Raw genomic sequence first — 23,334 nt, forward strand, 5'->3', positions numbered from 1 at the left:
ACACTGACATACAGGATTAGGGGAGAGCTGGGTGACCTCCATTATACACTGACATACAGGATTAGGGGAGACCTGGGTGACCTCCATTATACACTGACATACAGGATTAGGGGAGAGCTGGGTGACCTCCATTATACACTGATATAGTGACATACAGGATTAGGGGAGAGCTGGGTAACCTCCATTATACACTGACATACAGGATTAGGGGAGAGCTGGGTGATCTCCATTATACACTGACATACAGGATTAGGGGAGAGCTGGGTGACCTCCATTATACACTGACATACAGGATTAGGGGAGAGCTGGGTGATCTCCATTATACACTGACATACAGGATTAGGGGAGAGCTGGGTGACCTCCATTATTCACTGACATACAGGATTAGGGGAGAGCTGGGTGACCTTTATTATACTGACATTCAGGATTAAGGGAGAGCTGGGTGACCTGTCAGCTCTGGTGCCGGGGGCGGGGCTTATCGTCGGGGGTGGGGCTTATCGCTGGGGGGCGGGCTTATCGGGACATATCGGGGCTCCCTCTGTGCAGGATCCCCCACCAGCTACTCACCTCTGTCCCTGCAGCCTCCAGCTCCCCTTCTTGGTGAGTCCGTCCTCTTCTGGCTTCCGGTGCAGGCAGCCACCTGTCATACACAGCCGCCTGCACAGGAAGCCTCTGTGTCTCTGCCCCGGCTGCTGTTTCCTTTAGCTGTGCCTGCTGTATGCACAGCTAAAGGTCTCTCTGGCCAGAGGATCTGCAACTTAGATTCCAGTTCCTCGGGCCAGTCCTGATGATGCGGGGGCTACTCCTCATGTACATACACAACAGCTTATTCTGAAAAGTCATCTGAGATGATGGGTATACTTTACAAATAAGGTGGAACTCCGATTTGAAGGGGCCAGCCACCTGCACTACAATGTCAGCACCTTGGGTCCTGTCCGGGTGCTGACAGATCCACTTTAATTACACTTGTGGGCCACTGATGCTTCACAGAGACCCTATGACCAATGTGATAACACTGAAAACCACAGAGAGAGTTCTTAACAACATCTAACGTGGTGCATCTTACAGCAGAACCCCAGTCAGTACAACAGGGGAATAGTCACCAGCCGACTTCTTGAAAAAACTTTAATAACACTAACCAGTATTACTAAACAGTCCATTTAGAGGAACATACAGTCTCATTTATCTTAGGGGGCGACAGTAAGCATAACATTTATCCTCCTTATGTGTCATATGAGATAAACTAATATTGTGGTAGTTACAGTGAATATGCTGTGTGCACACATGGCTACAGTCCTTTAAGCATGTGGGCTAAATCTTCTCATTTCTTAACAACGTCGAATGTGGTGCATCTTACAGCAGAGCCCCAGTCAGTACAACAGGGGAATAGTCACCAGCAAACTTCTTGAAACAACTTCATGCTAAATCTTCTGATTTTTTGAAGTGGCATTGTTACTGGATGATAAAGTGACATTACCAGAACATATGATGTTGGTATAGCATGAATGGAAAATTAAATGACCATCCTAATCCTTGTAATATTACAATCTCCGTTTAAAAAAAAAAAAATTCTCTCCTTTAAGGATTTGTGATCAAACATGTAAAAGCCGTCATCTGGTCTTTCGATGCTAAGTTGAAGGATGGCACCTTCAGGGACTGAAAGGACACTGCGACACAGAGATTGCTGATGTTTTTATTCTGCTTCCTCAACAGGTTGTGTTTATTGGGATGATGTCCAGCTCATCTCTATGGGGAAATCTCTCAGATCAGTATGGTAGGAAAACAGTAAGTGATGCAAAGTCAAGTTATCTATATCATAAAAATTAAAGTCTGTCTGTCTGTCTGTCCTCTATAGACTTCCAAACGCCTGAGCCATTTGACCCCAAATTTGGCACACAGATACATTGGGTGCCCGGGAAGGTTTTAGCGAAGGTCCCGTCCCCGCCAGATGTACAGGAGGGGAGGGGGAAGAGCGGCGCCCCATAGAGATGAATGGGAAAATCTCCTCACTGCAAACACAGGTGATATAATTAGATGCAGCAGACACGGCAGTTGGAGCCTTATGGGCCTATTACACGGGTCGTTAGAGGAGCAAACGAGCGCTCTCAACGCTCGTTTGCTCCTCGTTCCCCACTCGCTGCAGCCGCTATTCAGCGCAGCTGCAGCGGGTGAGTGCAGGAGGGGGCGGCGGGGAGCTGCGGGGGGGCTGCCCGGGTGATCGCTGATCGTCCGGGCAGCCCATAGGATATAGCAGCGTTTGCTGCCGATGGTCCTATTCAACGGAGCAACGGCAGCAGATCGCTGCTATATCAGTCGCTTGTATTTAAACATGTTGAAAAACAAGCGACTGCAATGATCAGCCGACATGAACGATGTCGGCTGATCGTTGCACTCTATTCCACTGGACGATTATCGTCCGTAGCGGCCGATATCGGCCGAATACGAACGATAATCGTTCCATGTAATAGGGCCTTTAGCAACCAATAGGATTACTGCTTTCATTTTCACAGGGAGTTGTGGTTGCTAGGGAAGCTTCCTCACAACATCCACAGTAATAACTGGTAGACGCCCTACTCCATCTATACAGTACATGTATACAGGACCCCCTACTCCATCTATACAGTACATGTATACAGGGCCCCCTACTCCATCTATACAGTACATGTATACAGGACCCCCTACTCCATCTATACAGTACATGTATACAGGACCCCCTACTCCATCTATACAGTACATGTATACAGGACCCCCTACTCCATCTATATAGTACATGTATACAGGACCTCCTACTCCATCTATACAGTACATGTATACAGGACCCCCTACTCCATCTATACAGTACAGGTATACAGGACCCCCTACTCCATCTATACAGTACATGTATACAGGACCCCCTACTCCATCTATACAGTACATGTATACAGGACCCCCTACTCCATCTATACAGGTATATAGGGCAGTATTACCAGCTGCTGCTGCCCTAAGCACTAAACCTGAGGATGCCCCATCTTCACTCACCAATTAGCATCACACCACCACACCAGACCTGACCAATACCGCCATACTGTGACTGGATAACACTGTCACACCCCACCTGACCAATAGGACCATACTGTGACTGGATAACACTGCCACACCAGACCTGACCAATACCGCCATACTGTGGCTGGATAACACTGCCAAACCAGACCTGACCAATACCGCCATACTGTGACTGGATAACAACTCCAGACCTGACCAATACCGCCATACTGTGACTGCATAACACTGCCACACCAGACCTGACCAATACCGCCATACTGTGACTGGATAACACCGCCATACCAGACCTGACCAATACCGCCACACTGTGACTGGATAAACACTCCATACCAGACCTGACCAATACCGCCACACTGTGACTGGATAAAAACTCCATACCAGACCTGACCAATACCGCCATACTGTGACTGGATAACACTGCCATACCAGACCTGACCAATACCGCCATACTGTGAATAGATAACACTGTCATACCATAACAAATAAGACCGCCACACCAGACCTGACCAATACCACCATACTGTGACTGGATAACACCGCCACACCAGAGCTGACCAATGCTGCCATACTGTGACTGGATAACACCGCCATACCAGACCTGACCAATACCACCAAACTGTGACTGGATAACTCTGCCATACCAGACCTGACCAATTCGGCCACACTGTGACTGGATAACACTGCCATACCACACCTGACCAATACGGCCACACTGTGACTGGATAACACTGCTATACCAGACCTGACCAATACCGCCATACTGTGACTTGATAACACCACCATACCAGACCTGACCAATACCGCCATACTGTGACTGGATAACACCACCAAACCAGACCTGACCAATACCGTCATACAGTGACTGGATAACACCGCCATACCAGACCTGACCAATACCGACAAACTGTGACTGGATAACACCGCCATACCAGACCTGACCAATACCGCCATACAGTGACTGGAAAACACCGCTATACCAGACCTTACCAATACCGCCATACTGTGACTGGATGAATCTGCCATACCAGACCTGACCAATACCACCATACTGTGACTGGATAACACCGCCATACCAGACCTGACCAATACAGCCATACTGTGACTGGATAACACTGCCATACCAGACCTGACCAATACCGCCATACTGTGACTGGATGAATCTGCCATACCAGACCTGACCAATACCACCATACTGTGACTGGATAACACTGCCATACCAGACCTGACCAATACCGCCATACTGTGACTGGATAACACTGCCATACCAGACCTGACCAATATCTCCATACTGTGACTGGATAACACTGCCACAGCACCTCTACCAACTTTATACTACAGGTATACAGAACCCCAAACTATACACTACAGGTATACAGGACCCCCAAACTATATACTTCAGGTATACAAGACCTCCACCAACTCTATACTACAGGTATACAGGACCCTCTATACACACTGACACTTTATACCCGGGCAGCGCTGGGTACATTTTCTAGTGTAATATATGCAATGCCTTGTATAATCCTTTGGCATTATGTCACATTCTATTGTACATTGCCCTCTTAGATATCTGCTCTTGTCATATATTTCCAGGGTCTGAAGATCAGTGTATTTTGGACATTGTACTATGGAATCCTCAGTGCATTTGCACCCGTCTACAGCTGGATTATTGTGCTTAGAGGACTGGTTGGTTTTGGGATTGGAGGTGTCCCTCAGTCGTAAGTGTTTTTATGATGTGTTTTCTGCACATATCACTTAGCCCTCTAATTTGGAGTATTTGGCTATGTTTCCTGGACGTTTCATGGCCGTTGGACGGCTGTCATTTTGGCACCAAAACATGTCAGTTTGCATAAAACAGTATCTTTCTGGCACCAAAATGATGGCTGTGCAGAAAAACAGCCGCGAAATTGCAAAAAAATAAATAAATGTGGGAACATAGCCTTTGCATTAATTTGTACACTATTGATAGACACTCAGCCTGTGGTGGTTAAAACTCTGGCCATATTTTTGTTAGTTTGACATTAAAGGAGAAGTCCGGCAACAGGACAATTTTTTCGAACAGCAGGTCAGGGAAGGAACATAACAAACTATCCCAATGGTGAGTGCCTGGGTTACGCTCAGGTACAAACTGTAGTCGTTTACCGGTCTGCTCTTGGCCTCGTCTGAGAGCGGACTTCTGTCCTGGACCTTTGGAGGTGCCTTTTGGCCCGGAAGGGAAGGGAATAAGGTGTGTTGGGGGCCCATCTCTTTTCATAGTGGGCTTGCGATAGACCGCATCCTAGTGCACTTTTCTGTGTGGCACGCTACACTTTTTTAGTAGCACTTGGGTAAATGAGAGCACGCTCCTAGACTCTCAATAAAAAAAACAACTCACTTCTCCCTGGGCCTCTCCAGCGCTGAATCGCCCCTCTGGGACCACAGCCAGGCTCCGGGATATCCTGCAAAGCCCAGTTTTCCAGGACTGGATCCAGGCTTTAAAGGCCCCCGCAGTGGAGCGGCACGGAGTTGAAAGGCGGCAGGCTAACACGATAGTGCTGTAAATTTTTAAAATAGCGTTAAATAATCTGCACAGATATAGATTTGTGCTGTTACACCTCCTGGACCCTTTTAGAACCTGGGCCTGAGTCCTCTGCTCTTCTAATAAGCCAGTAAATAGCTTATTAGGCAGGGACTCAAACTATCTTTATCTGCAATGCTGGGTATGAGTATAGCCTTGGGGGAAACATTTTGACTGCACTTTATGAATGAAGCCTCAGTGTAGGCCTCTTATTTGCTATTGCTTGCAGTGAATGCTTTTTTTATTTGTTAACCAGAGTGACACTGTATGCAGAGTTTCTTCCTATGAAAGCAAGAGCAAAATGCATACTGTTAATAGAGGTAAGACTTTACTCTGACTTATCTATTTACAGTCCTTGAAGAACAACTGTTGAGTACTTCCAAGATTTACTATAAAATATACTATTCAGTTTGCATATATCTAATAATTATTAAAGGGGTTATCCAGCTCTACAAAAACATGGCCACTTTCCCCCTTACTGTTGTCTTCAGTTTGGGTGCAGGTTTTGAAACTCAGTTCCATTGAAGTAAATGGAGCTTAATTGCAAACTGCACCTGAACTGGAGACAACAGTAGGGGGAAAAGTGGCCATGTTTTTGTAGCGCTGGATAACCCCTTTAAGGTTTACATAGTGTCTATCCACCATTGAATATCATTGCACAGGGTTCATAATTAACCCCTAAATGATCATCAATACCCATTTTACATTGGCCCCTAAGAAACTACTTATTGTATAGTTCCTTGTTTTTAGAGCACTGTAGAATAAGCCCTGAACAAGGATTCCCCCTCAATTGGGTCCCCAGTTACCTGGGAACCTATAAAGGATCTTAGAGCTCTCTCTACACTAAGCCTACTGTTACTGCACACTAAGGGGTGAGTTGTGCAAAATTTATGCAAATATTTCCTGTCCCCTAAGACTGGATTCCCATGTTGCGTATACACAGTCGTAAGCCGTGTCAGTTCAGTAGCAAGGAGCATTAACTGTTTTGGAGCTCACTGCATCATAATGAATTATGATACCGGGAGCTCCGACAGTTCAGTCCGGGGCATGCAGTCCCGTATTTACAGAACATGGGAATACAGCCTAAGTGTGGCCCTAACAGCAGACTTTGTTTTAGTGACACTGAGCATAATATTAACAGAGCACAGAGAAATGTTAAAAGAACGATTTTACCATTTGTACATACCTTACATAGGCTATTTGAATTCTGGGAAAAGCAGTCTTTACAGCAGCCTGCAATAGAGCAATGGGACAGTCAACCATTACCACCCTACAGGATTGTGATTTCTGCTCTGAGGTGGAATACAAGCTGTAACAAATGATAATCCCAAGATGGGAAATGGAATGTAGTACATGGAAAACGTATTCAGCTGTGACTTTTGAGGTGTTATGCATCATTTCAAATGCCATAGGCTTCATGCACACATCCTTTTTTTTGTGGTACACAAAAACACAGAATCTATTGTACACATAGACATCAATGGGTTTACTAACAATGGGTTGCAGTTGTGGACAGAAGATACAGATGTGTGCATGAGGCTTTAGTGACCCAAAACTCTCAATGTTGTACTTTTGGGGTAAATGTACACTAGATAGATTAATGATGCTCTAAAAAAAATGCAGATTTGTTGCAGACTCCACCTTCCCCATTCATTTCAATGGGAGAATATGCAACATAAATTGACATTCTGCAGACTTTAAAACTTGTACTGCATGTCATTTTAAGGCCTTGTTCACACATTGTCTTTTTTATTAATGGCCACTGTTTTCAGTGATTTCCATTGATGTCTATGGAAACAACGTCGGTTAATTTACACAATGCACAGAATAACAACCATTGTTTTAAATAATTTTCATTGTGATGACGGCCACCAAAGTGCGTTAAAATGGTTATCCTGAGCACAAGAACACTAGTAAGTATGCAAAAAGGGGCAATGGCACACCAATGTTGAAAGGAATAAATATCTTTATTTAACAAATCATGAAATATAGGGGGAAAAAAAAACACTTGGAAAAAGTTAAAAACACTTAAAAAAAACAGAACAAGAGACCATGATTGTCATCATGTACTCACAGCCAATAGTGGAGAATAATCTACTCCAGATCAAAGTCTCCAACCCCATCCAACAACAATATGTAAGTCCCTATTTACCACAGAAAAAACGATCTCAAGAGAACACATATGTGTACAAATAAAGTGCACATGCATGAAAAGATGAATCACAAAAATAATAATGATGAAAAATTATGTGACAAGCACAAAAGAACAAAAAAGACCTTCCTTCCCTGAGGAAGTCCTGGGAGCAGGACGGAACGCGTGGGACATCATTGAGCCATAGATACTGGTTACTTGCCTCTTCTCCCCCCTTTGTCCCTTACCACATCTTGTTTTGATCTCTCGTACCTCATTTTATCTAGGTGTTGCATGACAGTCTTTTTTGTTCTTTTGTGCTTGTCACATAATTTTTCATCATTATTCTTTTTGTGATTCATCTTTTGATGCATGTGCACTTTATTTGTACACATATGTGTTCTCTTGAGATCGTTTTTTCTGTGGTAAATAGGGACTTACATATTGTTGTTGGATGGGGTTGGAGACTTTGATCTGGAGTAGATTATTCTCCACTATTGGCTCTGAGTACATGATGACAATCATGGTCTCTTGTTCTGTTTTTTAAGTGTTTTTAACTTTTTCCAAGTGTTTTTTTTCCCCCTATATTTCATGATTTGTTAAATAAAGATATTTATTCCTTTCAACATTGGTGTGCCATTGCCCCTTTTTGCATACTTACTAGTGTTCTTGTGCTCAGTATTTTGTGTGGTATGCGGGCTCTGTGCACCCATTTTTCTTATTGTTATTTACATTTACGTTGAATATTTAGAGTAGTGCATCTCCAGCTTTTGTTTTTTCATTAAAATGGTTATCCAGCGATAAAAAAACATGGCCACCAAATGGTTATCCAGCACAACAAAAACATGGCCACCAAAGGGTTATCTAGCGCTACAAAAACATGGCCTCTTGTCTCCAGTTCAGGTGTGGTTTGCAATTAAGCTCCATTCACTTCAATGGAACTCAGTTACAAAACCTGCACCCAAACTGGAGACAAGAGTGGGGCTGTCTCTGGAAGAAAGTGGCCATGTTTTTGTAGCGCTCAATAGCCCCTTTAAAAAATGGCTGTTTGATCCTCAAAACAATGGTGGCTATTTTACAGATAAAATACAGTTGAAAAATCTTTGTGTGAACATAGCCTAAGGCTGGGTTAACACTACGTTTTTGCAACCTTTTTCTTTTTTTCATCTGTTTTTGCAAAAAACGGATGCATTTGTGTGCATCCGTTTTTCCATTATAATAATACGGATCAAAACGCATCATTTTTTTTAACATACTCAAAAATAAAGTCAGCTATATTTTTTTTTTTTAAAAAACAGATAAGAAAAAAAGAAAAACGGATTGCAAATACATAGTGTGAAACCAGCCTGAACAAGTCTGAAAAAGTTCTGCCGTTTGTAAATGAAATTAAAAAAAAATTATCTTACAAACATCCACTTTGTTAGTACTCTAACCTGCTGTAGATTTGCCATGTGAATTTTTGAGAGGAAAATCCACAGCACATCTATCTAGTGTGCTTTATAGATATAGGAAAACAGTTCAACATCCCAAGTGTTGTTTTCGAAATATAACTCCTGGTAGATCTCCCTTTCTGAATGGTGATTTTGTGTTTTTTAAGGGAACTGTACCCATTTTTGGCCGACGTAGTCATGGAAGCACAATTCTGTAAGCAGAGTTCTGTTGGGCATTGTTCATACTGCATTTGATGTATAGCAGTAGCATTTATGTTGGGAAAATCTCCTGAAGTATGTATCTGATGTATAGCACCGATGTATCCAACAGACATAAGTAAAGCTCGAGCACGCTCCCAAGCGTGCAGTATTTGCACTACCAGTGGCTGAAAAAGTTAGATGTCGCCCTAAGGATGTCTTGAAAACATGGATACAGCCATAGCTGTGCTCGAGGTTTGCTCATCTCTACTATGAAACTGTATGCCATATAGCTGATTATCCACCGACAACTTTCACTGAAAAAAAAAAATTCTTTAGGGAAAAAAACAGCCGTTTTTTTTTCCCCACTTAAAAAGACATGGAAACATAGCCTATGGCTGCGGTCACATGGACGTTATTTGCCGTTAAATGTTGTCCAATGAAAACAGCTGGCATTTCATTGCTGTGTGAACGTAGCCTATGTGTGCGAAAAGCACACTGAACATGATAGCACTTTTTGAAAGTCCTTGTCGGGACTTTTAGGGTCTGATAATAAATATAAACAGTAATGGGAAAAATACGTTGACGTTCCTGGTTGATGAATGGTTTTCTTGAATGATCTGTGGTTAGTCACGTGTACGGTACTTTCATCATTTCAATGTAAACCTTCTTATAAGATAATACAGCTGTTTTCTTGTTGCCAGATATTCTGGGCGGTGGGCACAGTGTTTGAAGTTCTGCTGGCTATTTTTGTGATGCCCACCTTAGGATGGCGTTGGCTCCTGATCCTTTCTGCCCTGCCACTAATGTTGTTCGCAGTTTTGTGTTTTGTAAGTATATAGTAATATAGCGTCTGAAGCTTTTATAACTGCTTATTCTAAAGTGAGGACCTGCTGTATAATCTTCTTTGTTCATCAGGAATTCAGTCACTGGAAATTTTTCGCATTGCTTTAGATATATTAAAGGGGAACTATCAGCAGGTTAGACGGCTCTAACTGCTTATATGTCCCTACCACATAGGAAACACAGAGGAGGAAGGTACAGTATGTCTCTTACCTTCCTCCTCGGCGCCGTTCCGACTCAGTTAGCCATGTGCTCTACATTTTGGTGAGATTGTTAGGAGCACTGGGAGGGAGGCCCTTAGGAACACTGCCCACCCCCATAGTGACGATCCGTCCCCGGTCAGACTGCCCCTTTCTAATGATAATAAATGAAGCGGGATGGCTGGGGGCAAGCCGGATCACTGCTATGGGGGTGGACAGTGTTCCCAATGCCCCAACCCCCCATTGTTCTTACCAGACCGTAGAGCACATAGCTAACTGCACCAGATCGGTGCAGACTAGGAAGGTAAGAGACCTTCCTCCCTTGTGTCTCCTGTGCAATAGGGACATATCAGCAGGTTAGATTTGTCTAACTTGCTGATAGTTCCCCTTTAGAGCAGGGGCGGGCAATAGGGATGGTCCGAACCTGGTTCGGAAGGGGTTCGGACGAACCCGAACCCTCCGCAATGATTACTGCTGTCTGCCCGCTCCATGCAGCAGGCGGATCCAGCGGGAGGAACGCCTGGAAAACTGGGATACAGCCATAGCCATAGGCTGTATCCCAGTTTTCCAGGCGGTCATCCCGCTGTATCCGCCTGCTGCACGGAGCGGCCAGACAGCGGGAATCCGATGCCGAGCGTTCGGGTTCAGCCGAACCCGAACCTCGGCGGGTTCGGACCATCCCTAGCGGGCAATTAATTTTCCCATGGGGCCGCAGCAGCTTTTCAGAGGTATTAACTGCATTTGGCCAATCACAGTGCCCCCTGTTGTAGATTTATTTATATATTATCAAAGAGAATAATAGAGGTGCTGTACAATGCCAGATTGTGAGATGGTGGCCCAGATTTATCAACCTGTGAGACAAACATCAACCAATTACAGCTCAGCTTTTATGGGCTCTTATTGGTTACTATCTGTCGGAGATAAAAATATGTCCAATTTTTTCCTCAGACAGACTGATAAATGTAGGTCGATGTGTTCCAAGAAGATATGTGAGGAGAGCCCTTTAACAAAATTCTATATAGGATATCACAAGTTGCGTCATTGATGTTGGAAGCAGATTTGTTCTATCTATTGCAGGCATGTCCAAACTTTTTTCGAAGAGTGCCAAATTTGATGAAGTGAACATGCGCAAGGGCCGACCATTTTACATGCTACATGCTATATGCTTTATAACACAGGCAGATAATAGCAAGCTGGATACCTGGGGGGCCGTAAAAGTTCGGAACGCGGGCCGCAAATGGCCCTCCGGACGGACTTTGGACATGCCTGATCTATTGTCTACATGTTGTAACAGATGATCATCCTCATTGCTGAGAGTACTCTGTGCAGTTACTTCCGTTGGGTAATGTGTATTATTATCTTGTAGTGGTTACCAGAGAGCGCTAGATATGACGTCCTGTCCGGGAATCAGGAGAAAGCCCTTGCTACCTTAAAGCGTATAGCAACCGAGAATGGTGCTCCAATGCCTTTAGGGAAACTTATCCTATCCAGGCAGGTGAGTGTGCAGGTTTGCCTCAAATTATAATCAGAATTGTAAAGTGCTGCGGAATCTGTTGGCGCTACATAAATAAAAATTATTACTATTATTATTATTATTAGATGCATAAAGCAGACACGTTTTGGCTGCAAAATGACATCTGCCCAAAAAACAGCGGCGAAATTATAAAAAAAGACGTTGTGTGAACATAGCCGTTAGCTGTACTATGTAGCTAAAAACTGTTATGTTCACAAATGTTTGTTTTGCAGACGTATTTTTGGGTGGGCGTTCTTTTGAGGGCAACAGATGGCCGTACTTTCAGAAATACTGATAATGGCCGCAAATAATGATCATTTTGCAGTTAAAAGAACGTCCGTTCAAAAAGATGGCCACGGAATGATTGTTGTGTGAACATAGCCTTAAAGGGGTTATCCAGTGCTACAAAAACCTGGCCACTTTTCCCCCTCTCTTGTCTCCAGATTGAATAGATTTGGAACGCAGTTCCATTGAAGTAAATGGAGCTTAAATGTAAACCACACCTGAACTGGAGACAAGGGAGAGGGGGAAGTAGCCATGTTTTTAATTAACCCCTTTAAAGTGATCAAAGATGAATTTTTAATTGGATTGACTAATATTAATAATTGTTTTATTTATTATTAAAGGAGAAGTCCAGAGAAAATTTGTATTAAAGTAGGGATCGTCCGAACCCGCCGAGGTTCGGGTTCGGCTGAACCCGAACGCTCGGCATCGGATTACCGCTGTCTGCCCGCTCCGTGGAGCGGGCGGATACAGCGGGAGGACCGCCTGGAAAACTGAGATACAGCCTATGGCTATGGCTGTATCCCAGTTTTCCAGGCGTTCCTCCCGCTGGATCCGCCCGCTGCACGGAGTGGGCAGACAGAGGTAATCCGATGCCGAGCGTTCAGGTTGCAGCCTGCCTCAGGCATAGGCTGTAGCGACGTTATGTACTGTGCAGCAGCGGGAGGGGGTTAATCATTTTAATTTGATAAAACCAACCTGATAACTAATAAATTTTTTAAATTTCTGCAGCATGGCTCCGCCCCTATTTTAGAGTTTTGGCACCTATGCATCTGCCCTATTGAGTTTAATAAATGTTATCCTTTTTCACACCTACAGGAAGATCGTGGTAAGATACGGGACCTTTTTTCACCTCAGTTTAGATGCACAACTCTGTTGCTTTGGTTTATATGGTAGGTGGTTGTGTTACTTATCTGCTCTAATTCTTTACTGATCTCCGAATCATTAACCGTATACCTATTCTTAGCATATACGTTGCTTACTCTTAGTATACTGTATAAGTATACTGTTACTGCATAATATAGAGCACCACCACTGTTCCAAAAGTTATCTGTCTAAGGTTCCTTTTCTACACTGATATTCTATACTCCGTAGTGCCGGAATTTTTTTTTTCTTTGCCTGTTACTATATTAACCATATATCGACCACATATACACCATATACTAGCCCTGATCTTATATAACTCTGATTCTATATCTGCAATTTTTCTCTTTCTTTGATCTTGCTTTGCTTTGCTATAAGCCACAAATGAAGGAGTCTAAGTAGTCATCTCCATTATATCCATGAGCTCAGTGGTCCTCTCTATGCATCAACATGCCCAGTGTGTAGGCTTACAGTGGTGAAATACAAAGGAGTAAAATCAGCATTGTTTATCCTACTTACAGATGACTTTAGTTTAGGGTTTTAAGGAGGGTGGGCTGAAGGTGACAGGGTCCCTTTAAATAGAATATATGTTGCACCTCTTTTTTTTTTTACAACCAACAAATCAAATATGAGCACCAAACATTGGTCCAGAATAAATGGCAACAGTAGTGATTGGTAATGTGCACAAAAGACTAGGCTGTACGTTAAAAAGAAAAAAAATAGAAAACAGTAAAACATGGTAAAATCAGATACCGCACAATCATTTTCCCATTGACTCACATTAATAGGCCATGTTCACATGGCATAAAACACTGGCCGTTCTGTGACCCGACTAGGTCACAGAATGGCCTGTGTTTGTGAAGATCATCCCGGCCCCTACTGCAGTACTGGTCGGATGATCTTCCTTTGTGCTGAATTGGGATGCGGGCGCATCCGTGTGTGCCCGCATCCCAATTCACCATAGCCGACAATGGAGCATGCAGCCGGAGCCGCACTCTCCATTGTGTGACTTGTTAGGCATGTTCGGCATGTGTGTTGAATAGCGTATTAACTCCGGCCGGGATTTCCTCAACCTGCAGTGCACTTAAGTTTTGGATTAATCATGGCCGTTGTTGCGAATTGGCAACAACGGCCGTCGGCCGTGATTAATTCAAAACTTATGTTGTGGGAAGATGGCCATAAAGTGTGAGGATTAAAATAAATATGTTTTTTTTTTTACGTACTCAAAAATGTGGTTGACCATATATTTCTGTACGTTATAATTAAACATACTGAAACGGAAACAGTCAAATGTAGAGAAAAACACAGTGTGAACCCAGCCTGTTACATTAACGGTATGGAGGTCAGAGCCAACTGTTGTGGCTAGTGTTGATCAAGTTCATCAAAGTGGAGAAATGCTGTCCTAGGGAGTCCTGGAAAATATGGATACAACCATAGGCCATAGTCTGTATCCATTCTTTCCTGGTAGCACTAGGGCCGTATCCAATTTGTCTGGACTCCGGGAGTTGAATGCTACGTGGTCAAACCCAAACACTTTTGTGAAGTTCACTCAACACTAGTGATGGTATTTGATTCCTCCCCCTAACATACGGCATTAGCAGCTTTTGCACACACATCCAGGGTTGGTTGTCTATTAAAGGGGTTGTCCAGCAAAAAACTTTTTCTTTCAAACCAACTGGCGTCAGAAAAATATATAGATGTGTAATTTACTTCTATTAAAAAATCTCAAGTCTTCCCATACTTATCAGCTGCTCTATGTCCTGTAGGAAATGTTGTTTTATTTTCAGTCTGACACAGTGCTCTCTGCTGACCTCTCTGGCCGAGACAGGAACTTTGTCTCGGTTTTCTATGAATCCCTATAGAAAACCACTCCTGCTCTGGACAGTTCCTGTCTCGGACAGAGATGGCAGCAGAGAGCACAGTGTTTGACTGAAAATAAAACAACATTTCCTGCATGACATACAGCAGCTAGTAAGTATGGGAAGACTTGAGATTTTTTAATAGAAGTAAATTACAAATCTATATATCTTTCTGATACCAGTTGATTTGAAAGAAAACGTTTTTCGCTGGACAACCCCTTTAAATGGAAAAGGTGAAGGGTGAGGGGTCTGTGAGGCCATCGTTGAGACACTGAAAGAAATGTCACGGTTCAGTCTGAAACTCAATCCCCTTCAGACATTATAACTGTAATGTAACCTTGTGTTTGGTCTACAAAAATGATCTCTTTATGGTTTTTTGATAAAATAAATCTCATTTCATATGACAGGTTTTCCAATGCCTTTTCATACTATGGGCTGGTTCTCTTAACAACAGAACTTTTCCAAGCTGGAGATGTATGCAGTAGTAAGTAGTAAATTCAGCCATTTCATTTACTCTGTTAACTGAATCCACCAATATAAAATCCACCAAGCTGCCAACGTGTAATGCTTTTGTTTCCACCAGATCCAGGCACATAGACCTAATACCAGATCAATAAATACCCAATACATGTCGTCACTATATAATACCACCACTAAGTAATACCTAACTAAGGCTGGGTTCACACTACGTTTTTGCAATCCGTCTTCTTTTCATCAGTTTTTTAAAAAAAAAAGATGGAAAAATTGATGCATTTGTGTGCATCCTTTTTTTATCTGTTTTTCCACTGACTTCCATTATAAAAAAAAAAAAAAAAAAAGAAACGGATCAAAACACATCCGTTTTTAAATGTACGCAAAAACATAGCTGACCTTATTTTTGTGTACAATAAAAGAAAGGATGCGTTTTGATCCGTTTATTTATAATGGAAGTCAACAGAAGAATGGATCAAAACGAATGCTCACAAATGCATCAGGTTTTTTTTGCAAAAATGGATTAAAAAAAAAAAACGGATTGCGAAAATGTACTGTGAACCCAGCCTAATAGTTCCGCCTAATATTTGAATTTACAATGAACAGTTTCATATTTGGTGTTAGTAGTAAATAGCCGGTAAATCATTTACACATTACAATTCAATAAATGATAGTGAGCATTCCTAGATACGCACAACTTTCAGCAATGATAAAGCCCTTTATCCTACAAATACAGTGCACACATTGTTATATTGTTATTATCAATCCATGATTGTAAATGGGGAATTCCGACCTTATCAATGTTTCTGTGATTTTTGGACAACAAATATTTTATGTCCACTATTTCTTTTCTTCTTTCCAGTTTCCAGTCGCAGGAAGGCAGTAAAGCCAAAATGCAGTCTCTCTTGTGAATACTTAACTGTGGAAGACTACACAGATTTATTATGGACCACGCTATCTGAATTCCCAGGTACAGAGGGCTAGAACAGTTACAGAGGTTTATTGGGTATACATAGTCTATGGTCACAGACACGCCAACCACCATGGCCACCTTCTTCCAGACAGGGCCGTCTTATCCATTGGGCAGGGTAGGCGGCTGCCCGGGGGCCCTTGCGTCCTAGGGGGCCCCTGCCCTCTGTGACCTGTATTTTTTGCTTTATAAGACGCACTTATAAAACTAAGTGCATCCTATAAAGCAAAGACGGCTCCCAAGCAGTGCTGAGCACCGCAAGGAAGCCGTCCCGCCCGCCCCCTCTATTGCCGCTCACTATGCATATGCATATGCATAGTGAGCGGCCCTGAGCCACCCCCTCCGCCCGCCCCTTCTATCACTTCTCAGCTGACAGCCAATCAGAAGCCCAGGAAAGTGCAATGAGCAGCACTTTCCTGGGCTTCTGATCGACTCAGCTAAGCGGCGATAGAAGGGGCGGGCGGTCCAGGAACTCACCTGTCCGGCGGCCCCAGCAGCTCCTCTCCCGGCAGCGCGCACTCCCGTCATCGTCCGGCACAGGCAGCGGGGTACAGAGACGCTGCCTGTGTCCTGGATGTGTCATGCAGCAGGTGACTTCCGGCACAGGCAGTCTCTCTGTACCCCGATGCCTGTGCCGGAGGATGTCGGGAGTGCGCGCTGCCGGGAGAGGAGCTGCTGGGGCCGGCGGACGGGTGAGTAACTGGTTTGTTGTTTTGGGGGGCACTGGCTACTATGGCGGCACTGGCTACTATGGGGGCACTGGCTACTATGGGGGACACTGGCTACTATGGGGGCACTGGCTACTATGGGGGGCACTGGCTACTATGGGGGGCACTGGCTACTATGGGGGGCACTGGCTACTATGGGGGCACTGGCTACTATGGGGGCGACTGGCTACTATGGGGGGGACTGGCTACTATGGGGGGGACTGGCTACTATGGGGGGCACTGGCTACTATGGGGGCACTGGCTACTATGGGGGGCACTGGCTACTATGGGGGGCACTGGCTACTATGGGGGCACTGGCTACTGTGGGGGGCACTGGCTACTATGGGGGGCACTGGCTATTGTGGGGGCACTGGCTACTATGGGGGGCACTGGCTACTATGGGGGGCACTATATGGGGGGATTGGCTACTATGGGGGGCACTATATGGGGGGGATTGGCTACTATGGGGGGATTGGCTACTATGGGGGGCACTATATGCAAAGATGTGGGGGATTTGATGGTGGCGGTTGGGGGGGGCCAATTCGCACCTCTGCCCAGGGGCCCATAATACTGTTAAGACGGCCCTGCTTCCAGAGACAGCACAACTCTTGTCTCCAGTTTGGGTGTAGGCTTTGGAATTTGGACCATTGAAGTGAGTGGAGCTTAATTGAAAACCACACCTGAACTGGAGACAAGGGTTGTGCTGTCTCTGGAAGAAAGTGACTGTGTCTTTGTAGTGCTGGACAACCACTTTAAAATGAGGCTGAGGGCAGTGAATCAGGCTCAGGGTGTGTGAAAAAAGGCTCAGGAGGATCTGAACCCCCCCCCCCCCCATGAATTTTTCAAATAAAGTTTATGCTCACCAGAAAAATCCAGATAGTCACCCAAATTCTTATACTTTGAGTAGGGTGTGTGTAACATCCAAATGAAAATGGCGGTGGTATGTGCACCATATCAACTACTTCAATTGTAATTGTTCAGATTTTTTTTTCTCTTTATATAAGGGGTGTTGGTGACATTATGGATCATTGACCGACTCGGCCGGAAAAAGACAATGGCCATCTGTTTTTTCGTTTTCTCCTTATGTGCCCTTCTTCTTTTCCTTTGTGTTGGAAGGTATGTGAAGTATAAAACTCATGCAATCATTTTCAGTGACAAAAGGCTTCAGTCACTTTGTTGACCAGCTCATAAAAATATATAGAGGTAGCTCTGATTTCTGAGTATCTGTTTTCGGCATAATCACTTTGACTGAGTTAAACGAGAACTCCGGCCAAAATGAAAAATCTGCGGAGTGCAGAAAGATAATAAATAAGCTCTACTTACACTCCCGCTCCTGTAATGTCACAGCCCGGCTCAGGAATGCCTGCTCAGCCAATCAGGGACAGGACGCTGCTGCAGTCACTGACTGGCTGAGCGGGCCCTTCACACCGCATGGTGGCGACATCAGACCCTGGGAGAAACTGGAGCCTACTGGCGGTCATAGAGCCTGTGACGCAGGGCTGAAGGATGAACTTCTTTTTTATGTTAGCCCCCCCCCCCCCCTGCCTACAGCAGATTTTTCATTTTCGCCGGAGTTCCCCTTTAAAGCATTCTTTATTTTTTACTTTATTTCAGGAACGTCCTTACTGTTTTACTCTTCATTGCAAGAGCCTTCATTTCAGGTGGATTCCAAGCTGCCTATGTTTACACACCAGAGGTAGGTCGATGTACCACTAAAAATTGTACCAAATAAATAAATGATGAATAATTTTAATTGACTTTATTCTTGCTCTGTCCAATAATTCTTTACTTCTATTGTCGTTTGTCTTTTCAGGTTTATCCAACAGCTACACGAGCTCTAGGTCTAGGAACGTGCAGCGGGATGGCTCGTGTTGGGGCATTAGTTACACCTTTTATTGCACAGGTAAATTTTTACATTAGAAACAAACCCACAATTATATAGATTTTCACTGCCGGTTTATGTACTAGTGGAGTTATTGCCTTGAATTTCTAGAAGTTTGATTATTTTAATATTTCAGGGGAACTTTTTTTAAGGCTCTGTGCATATCATCATCATGATTTCTGTTATATCAAACAGATTAAGATTTTAAAGAGATTGTCCACCTTTTCCAAAACAATGACCTAGCCTTAGAATAGGTTATCAATATTAAGGTGTCCATGCATCTTCAATAACTACGGCTGTCAGTTTTCTCTCCAATCTAGCCCCATCCTCCCCATACACAGAAACGTTCAGTGTGGCCAAGCATTTCTGTGTTCTTTATGGGAAAAGGATAAAGGGGTCAGCCGGTGATTTTCCATCATGCCTGACCCCTAACACCACCACATCTGTTGGTGGTCATTCGAGAGGGCCCCATACACTTTATACCGGGAGCAAGTACGACTGACGAAAGTATAAGGTGTAAGGGGACCTATAGATTGGTGAGGGTCTGGCTCCTAGTACTCTTGCCTATATATACTTTTGCCTCTACAGAAGTACCACAAGTGCAAGAACAGAGCATGAGTAAACATTGAAGACGCTGTGACACCCCCTCAATGGCTGCAGCCTCTTCAAACAGCCAATCAAAATGGGTTCTCTAAAGTTGACCTATCTTTTGAAAAGCCTAGACAACCTCTGTAACTCCAATCCTTTGTCTAGCTGTCAAATGGGCACTGTCTTAAAGGAGAACTCCGTCCAGGACCCATTTTTTCAAAATGCCTGGGGATAGGTGGGTGAAAAAGTAACATCCACACGGCTCCCACACTGCCATCCACATACCGCCACTCCAGTCCCTGGGCACTAATGATCTTAGGCTATGTTCACACAACGTCAAAAATAGAGAAAAGGCAGCCGCTTTTGCAATTTAAAATGTCAGTTTTTGCTGCGATTTAACTGACTGCTATGCAATGCATTAAAGTCAATGGAAAGACGGACATGTACTGCATGTATTGAATAACTGACGTTATCTCTGCAGACGTCAAAATAATGATCATGACAATTATTTTCGGACGTCTTTTGCAAACAGCGGACATTTTTTATTTTTCTTTTGTCACCATTCTTTCTCCATTTTTACTTTAAAGTGACTCTGTACCCACAATCTGACCCCCCCAAACCGCTTGTACCTTCGAATAGCTGCTTTTAATCCAAGATCTGTCCTGGAGCCCGTTCGGCAGGTGATGCAGTTATTGTCCTAAAAAACAACTTTTGAACTTGCAGCCCGTGCCCAACGGACGGGGCTTAGCTCGTGTGTGCATTAGGCTGGCACAACCTCTCTGTCCCTCCTTCTCGCCCTCCTCATCATTAGGAATGCTCCAGGCAGATTGCCTCCTATTCCAAACCTGTGTGAACACTGAACATGGGCTGGATTGTTAAGGCACCTGTGCAATGTTCAGACAGGAGAAAATGTTCCAGTGGCATTCCTAATGATGAGGAGGGTGGGGAGGAGGGACAGAGAGGTTGCGCCAGCCTAATGCATGCACAATCTAAGTCCCGGCCATTGAGCACGGGGCTGCAACTTTAAAAGTTTTTTTAGGACAATAACTACATCCCCTGCCGAACGGACCCCAGGACAGATCTTGGAGTAAAAGCAGCTATCCGAAGGTATAAAGTGGTTTGGGGGGACAGATTGTGGGTACAGAGTCACTTTAAATTCAATGGACTCTTCAATTAGCCCACACCCAAAGGCCAATTAGAAACCCAAATTAGTATAATGTACTAACACTCGTCATTGCACTAAGGGAAGGACAGACAGCTATATGACGTCCGTTATTTTAGACTATGACAGATGTAATTTTAAAAATTTAAAAAAATGTTGTGTGAACATAGCCTTGAAAAGGGACTTGGGACATGATGTGGCAGGACCGCTCAGCCATTTCCGCGGCTGTAGTGGTTTATTTTTCTCACCCGTCCCCTCCTTGGATGTTTTGAAAAGATGGGTGCCGCCTGGAGTTCTCCTTTAGAGTGTCACTGTAACTTTGCTCTGCTCCCTGATTTTACAATGGGCGTTGTAGCTCTCTACATGGAACAGTTACTATGATTATACTATGCTATACTATTATACTATGATTTTGACCCATACGTAAGACTGTCCGGGGGTTGTGCAGTTGTTTCAGCATCTGTACCGCCTAGAGTGTTGTCTGCACTTTTGACTCTGCGGGGGCAATTTGCACACATACTGTCATAGTCGCTTGACTTGTGCCATTTTATTAAACAACCTGATTTTTCATTGTAATATGGAGATAAAAGTTATTATGGGATGTGGTTGATTTAAATATTAAGTTACTGTAACAGGTGGTATATATTATCCAACATATATCCAACTATAATTTTTTTTTTTTACCACTGACAAAACCACTTACACAGTACTTATCATGCATTGTTTTGTCTGTCTCCAGGTGATGCTCGAGTCTTCTATATATCTCACAGTGTTGGTATACAGTGGCTGTTGTGTACTGGCAGCATTGGCTTCTTGTTTCCTCCCCATTGAAACCAAAGGCCGAGGTCTTCAAGAGTCTAGCCACAGAGAATGGGGCCAAGAGATGGTGGGAAGAGGTGCACAAAATTCTGGGGTCACTCCCTCAAACTCTGGCTCACAAGAGTGATGCCTCACTTTACCCTCTGCTCACCCACCCACACACGGATAGCCTTTCAGTCTCACATCTACCATTACATGGACGAGTTAAAGAATGGACAGCAATGGTCAATGTGCTGTAAAACCAGCACAGCTATGGGAACAGGATAAGGATGTGTTTAGAGTCTTCTCGAAGGGTTAAGGAATGTGCAGTACTGATGACAGAGGGAGAGAAATGGACGGGGATAATTACCATTCATTTAGGAAAACAGTTGTATTTTTAGCTCTAACAACAAAAGCGGTAGTCAGCACCGGATCGTTCCCTGAACATGACTCAGATGTTTCAATGCTTCTGGGTGCTGATGTGTTTGAGGTCAGACCATTAGTTGCAAAGTAACCTAGAGAGAACTGCTGGATGCTGAACAAAGACTTTTGTTGCTGTTATTTCCATCTGGAGACGAATAAGACAGTACATTTCTTCCAAAGAGAAGTATCCCAACCTTTTCATTTCTAGATTATAAAATACTATGGCCCACTTACCTAACTAGACTGGACTCTTATGTATGTCTTCTACTAAGGCCTCATTTACACAATCAGTGATTTTTCAGGACCGTATATTATGTCTGCAATTGTCCGCAATACGGAAAAAAATTCGCCAATAGTCCATCCATAATCCGTATCCGAAAATGGGAAGGTGATCCGTATGCGGATCTAATACACTTCTATAGGTTACCTGTTCTGCAATTACCCTCCATTGGGACATATCCTATTTTTTTGCAGAACAGATTGCGTATCCATAAATCTACTTATTGTGGATCCACAATTACGAACAAATTTACGGAACATGGGAATAAGGCCTAAGGCTGTTTTCAGACGTGGCATTTTCTGTGTTTTTGCAGCAATTTTCTGCCATTTTGCTATGAATTGAGGTGAAGTCGGGCATCTGTGGCTGCAATTTCATGAAAATTGCAGCACTATTTTGTCGCAGTTGCACAATCCATGGCCAAATAGCATGAAAATAGCTGCAAAAATGCCATGTGTGACCAAAGCCTAAATTAAGTTATTTACTAATGAATTTATCGGAAGATAGGTTACACTTGTAAAATGATTTCCTTCAATCATATCCAATAGGAAACATGTCAAAAACATTTTAGTCTGGCCTGGTCCATCTCGGCAGATGGTATTTCCTGTTGCAGATATTTGTACACATACACATACACTTCACAGTGTGTTTTGTCCCAGAAGTACTTAGGAGTAGAGATGATTGAACAGCAGAAAATCTTAGGTTCTATAGAACTCGAACCTTGTCGAACCGTCCGCATTTGATTCCCAATGCCTTCCTATTACCTAGGCTGAATCCCACAATTCCAGGCGGTACCCGGGCTGTCTCCTCCTTCCCCACGGACCGGGAAGGCATTAGGAATCAAATGCGGAAGGTTCGGCAAGGTTCGAGTTCTATAGAACCTAAAATTTTCCGCTGTTCAATCATCTCTACTTAGGAGTCCACTGCATGTACTGATGGAATCCCATGGCAGGACCTCTCCCTAGATTATTTGTGACACCCAGGTTATTAAGGTAACCTTCCTAGTTTTTGTCACAATGACCATCTTACAGCTTCAGCCTTCTCTGCAGCTCCTCTGATGTTGAGGATATTGGTCTTTAAAGAACATGATGTTGAGGATATTTTAAAGAACAGAGAAAGTGGACCATGCCATCTCAT

General features: G+C 43.7%; 1 protein-coding gene across 1 annotated transcript in view; it reads left to right on the top strand.

Moving 5' to 3' along the window:
* SVOP (SV2 related protein) overlaps positions 1–22,909 on the top strand; it is a 47,949-nt gene extending 25,040 nt beyond the window's left edge. Inside the window, exons 5-16 of the mRNA XM_069961394.1 lie at positions 1,714–1,785; positions 4,636–4,760; positions 5,856–5,919; positions 10,063–10,188; positions 11,768–11,896; positions 13,016–13,089; positions 15,327–15,403; positions 16,253–16,360; positions 18,072–18,183; positions 18,682–18,763; positions 18,881–18,970; positions 21,439–22,909. Of these exons, the coding sequence (XP_069817495.1) occupies positions 1,714–1,785; positions 4,636–4,760; positions 5,856–5,919; positions 10,063–10,188; positions 11,768–11,896; positions 13,016–13,089; positions 15,327–15,403; positions 16,253–16,360; positions 18,072–18,183; positions 18,682–18,763; positions 18,881–18,970; positions 21,439–21,645 (1,266 nt within the window). The 3' untranslated portion in view covers positions 21,646–22,909. The remainder of the gene's footprint in view (positions 1–1,713; positions 1,786–4,635; positions 4,761–5,855; positions 5,920–10,062; positions 10,189–11,767; positions 11,897–13,015; positions 13,090–15,326; positions 15,404–16,252; positions 16,361–18,071; positions 18,184–18,681; positions 18,764–18,880; positions 18,971–21,438) is intronic.
* The last annotated feature ends 425 nt before the right edge of the window (positions 22,910–23,334 follow it).

The sequence above is a fragment of the Dendropsophus ebraccatus genome, chromosome 3 (genome assembly GCF_027789765.1).
Source record: "Dendropsophus ebraccatus isolate aDenEbr1 chromosome 3, aDenEbr1.pat, whole genome shotgun sequence".
NCBI lineage: Eukaryota > Metazoa > Chordata > Amphibia > Anura > Hylidae > Dendropsophus > Dendropsophus ebraccatus.